Source organism: Bactrocera latifrons, unplaced genomic scaffold (assembly GCF_001853355.1).
Source record: "Bactrocera latifrons isolate USDA-ARS-PBARC rearing strain unplaced genomic scaffold, ASM185335v1 scaffold_58, whole genome shotgun sequence".
NCBI lineage: Eukaryota > Metazoa > Arthropoda > Insecta > Diptera > Tephritidae > Bactrocera > Bactrocera latifrons.
Window position 1 is genome coordinate 1,495,698 of NW_017537245.1, and position 4,237 is coordinate 1,499,934.

The following is a 4,237-nucleotide window of genomic DNA, read 5'->3' on the forward strand; positions in this document are numbered from 1 at the left end:
TCTACTAACGATGAACAGATGACGGGAAATTATGGACTTAAAGATCAGAAATTAGCACTACAATGGGTTCAAAAGTACATTTCAGCTTTTGGCGGTGACCCCGACCGTGTGACTATTTTCGGTCATAGTGCTGGCGCTGCATCAGTCCATTTACACTTAATGAATAACAATGAAGAGGGTAATTTAATAAGAGAATAAAGACGATACCTAGTATTGGAAGCATTGTAATCTTCACACATTTGCAGGTCTATTCAATAACGCTATTATGATGAGTGGCGCCGCAAACTCACCATTCGCTTTGCCATTAAACGATCCTAGAGACCAAGTGGTTCAATTGGCTAAAGCTGCTGGTGTAAGAGAAGCTGAATATCTAAGTTCCGCTGGCCTAGTTCACGCGTTGCGATCGATTAAACCGAAAACCTTGCTGCGAGCTATTGATGATCTTAAAATTTGGCCTGAGCAACCACTTGCAATTTTCCGTCCGAATGTTGAAGATAAGTGCTGGMATGGTGCATTTTTAACAAACAACCCAAGAGAACCATACGTACCGTTTGGAACGGCCAATAATATATCTTGGATCGTTGGTAATGCACCTGCCAAAGGTGAGGGTTTGGCTATGGCACTTCGATTGACAACCAATAAGAAATTGCGGAAAGAGTTCAATAAAGAGTTTAGCAAAAGATTGAGCATTATGCTGGACTTACCTTTTGTTTGCGACACAGAAGATGTGATAGAATCATTGGTAACCGAGTATATGGATGGTAAACGCGAATTAAAGGATGAAACATTGGATGGCTTTTTGGAGGTAAATAAATAGGAAATATCCATACATATGAAAGTAATTATAATTAAATATTTTTTTCCTTTTTAGCTTTTGGGAGACGCCTATTTTGTATACCCAACTTACAGGCTTTTAAGTTATAATGTCGATTCTAACCGCACTGATTTTAGAGGAATAATAAATTTTGATTATCGCGGACCCTATTCATATTCGAAAATATTTACAAATAGCTTAAAAGATTTTGGCACAGCACACGTTGATGATTCGCTGTTTCTGTTTGAAGGACCACGCGGAGTATCGTATGGTTATTTAAAGAAGTCTCGTGAGGCAGCGTTGGYYAGACGCTATGTGAGGTTATATCAGTCTTTTGCCGAAAACGGGTGAGTAGGTCTAAAAATAAGTGTATGAATTAGTGTCATTTTTCCTTTTTAGTTATTCAGATGAATTTGCTGRCATCGAAGAATGTAATGATTTMAATTTTCCGAATTGTGAATATTTGTCGATCGTAAAAGATGAGGAGCCGTTCCAAACTAGCAATTCTTGGAATATTGAACGAATGGCATTGTGGAGCCAAATATATGATTCGTGCTAAATTGCTTTTTCGAATACGCTTACACACATTTATTGCAATAAAGCCGAAAATACAGTCATACTTGAATGTGCTAAATCTGATAAGTTAGAACAAAAATATTTTTTTTTTGTTCCAGTTCATAAGGGCACGGTATGCGCTTCTTAATTTCGAGGTTAAGTCAAACCATTGATTTTGAAATAAAATGAAGCCACAATCAAGTCTAATAAAATACCTCTAAAATTCATTTTTTTAGGACTGTAACTCTTTAGGCGGCATGTCCTAGCCAGGGCAAAAGTGGAGCTCCACTAAATTCCACTCAAAGTAAAAATATTATTATGAAGCATATTCTGGATGTGAAGGTAGAATTTACTAGTCCTTTGTAGAAATAATCTGTAGCTAAATAATATTAAGATTATAGTTTTTATAGGTTGGTGGAGATAAGAAATTATGACAAAAAGCATTAAATTTGCGTTGATTTTCAAATTGGCTTAAATATTTAGCTTTCTATTGATCAGGTTAGATATCTTTTGAAGACTAAAAAAATCATAGTAGGAAGAAACCCATTACTAAATGAAAAATAAAATAATAATCATTAACAGAAAAATAATTTACGGGCGATCTGCGATCGAAAAAAGGAAGGGGAGGGGCGTGTTTGAATTTCACAAAGTACTGGTACTGTGGAAAAAATTAAATTAATACTGTTGTAGGTAATGAAAAGATCTATAACCTGTGTGTATAGACTTTTTTCACATAACCTCAAAATATATGTGAAAAATTCAAATAACCAAGTTTTAGGTTTTTATTTCTATCTCGAAAAAAACTGTTTTTCTTCACGAAATTTGACTCAAACTTACTTTCCGAATATCGAAATCAAATTTTTTTAAAGCGTAAGTAATCTGTATGATTGCTGAGATCTCTTCTTTCTGATGCTATTAAAAATCCATTCATTGCTTGAATAAATTTGCTCAGAATATGCCAAAAAGAGTCCCATTGTTACACTGAAACGCCATAGAGCCATGATTGATTACTTTTTCGTGCCTGAATTGGAGGAAGGGTATTCTTTTTTATTTAGTGCGAAGTACAATCGATACAATTAAATTCTGAATTTAACATCATTAAAATGGCACCCACGGACCGATATCACACCGAACTGTCTATTTAATTGTTGTTCATTAATAATTTATGGATCCTCTTCGCATCAGAATCGACAGTTTTGTTTATTTACCGCACCATTCACATAAAATGTGGACGAAAAGTTGCAGTTGGAGAACAACTATTTTGATTATAAAATTGGATAATTTGTAAACGTTTGGCTATAGTATCTTGAAATTGTACAGATTACTGAATGCAATGAAAAAAATTACAGACATATTATAAATGACCGAAACGACACTTATGAATCATATCATATCATCACTCTTTTAAGCTAAGGGTTCACTACGATCATTGTCCTTAACAGAGCGAATATTCATAAGTGGAATAAAGACAACATTGATGGCTTTTTGAAGGGAATTATGCATCATAGAAATAATTATATGGTACATTAATTTCATGGCACATACTTTTGCTTCCCATTAGCATTTAGGTGATTGGTTGCCCAGGGTAAAAAAACTTCACATGTGACAATCTCGAATTTATCCTATAAAAAAAATTACGTGTGTTTGTCCGCGATGGACTTCTAAACTGCTGAGCCGATTTTAGCAAAATTTAGCACACTGTGTCCAGTTTGAGGCAAATTAGAAGACAGGATATCCCAAACAACTTGTAAATAAGAAATACAGTGAAAGCTGTATTAAATGGACGCTCTATTAAGCGGACAATTCTAATAACTGAACAAAAAAGCTGGTTCGTCAGTATCTGTTATGGGAAATTTCACTGTATATATTTCTAAATATATGCATGTATTCGAAACTTTTTATGTTTATGATTATGGTGATTGGGGTTAGGAAATTTCAAATGTAATTATAATTTTCAGTAAAATACCAAGTATTAAGGGAAATAAGAAAATTGTTTGGTTAGCTGCCTTTTGTCAGTTAAGCTCTAGTAAACTTAACCAAGGTTAAGAACATTTTTAACTACAATTGACAGATGCTGTTAACCTACCTGAAAAAACAACCTTAAATTTGTTATTTTTTCCATTGACATTAATTCGTATAAACATATTCAAAATTAAACCTCAAGTACAATCCCTTGGATTCTTATACCGACAAAAACTTTTTCACTTTATTCGTAAATGAAATTTTCATTGTATTGAATAGTTTATTGATTGAATAATAGTATAAAATGTATACCATAGYAACGCGTAGTCTGATCCGCTAGTACTATATAAAATGTTTATTATTATTATTTTGACAAAAATATTTCACTATMAACAGCCCTGAGTAAAATGAGCCTTTGTTCGATAGTTAGGTTTCAGCGACCCGACAGATTCTTTTATAATATCTTGAAGATTCAACAGAGATATATTCCTCTGTGGTCGGGTCCTTTGTTGCATCTTCTGTGCCTTCATGGAAAAGCTTATAACCACTTTGGATAAAAAAAAGCATAAACTTAAAATTTTAAACAAACATTTTCGTTTTCAACTAGTGTTTACTTACGTCTCAAACAAATGTCATTAGCTTACAGTTAGCAACCTAACAAAGTAGATTTTTTATAAGATAAACACTAACTTCCTGTGAATGTAAAATTATGCTCCTGCATCTCGGCAATATTAATTAAATTTTTTCGCGCCAAACTTGATCAAAAAATATATTTATCTATTTTGAAAAATGAACTAAAGCTTTAATATTAATTTATAGATTAACAAGTAAGGAAGGGCTAAGTTCGGGTGTCACCGAACATTTTATACTCTCGCATGATAAAGTGATAATCGAGATTTCAGGCGT

At 33.3% G+C, this 4,237-nt stretch overlaps 1 protein-coding gene across 1 annotated transcript; it reads left to right on the forward strand.

Moving 5' to 3' along the window:
• Positions 1 to 18: 18 nt before the first annotated feature.
• LOC108974674 (venom carboxylesterase-6-like) lies at positions 19 to 1,373 on the forward strand. The gene is made up of 4 exons (XM_018942655.1): positions 19 to 178; positions 246 to 805; positions 872 to 1,161; positions 1,214 to 1,373. The coding sequence occupies exons 1-4, from the start codon at positions 19 to 21 to the stop codon at positions 1,371 to 1,373; spliced, it is 1,170 nt and encodes a 389-aa protein (XP_018798200.1).
• The last annotated feature ends 2,864 nt before the right edge of the window (positions 1,374 to 4,237 follow it).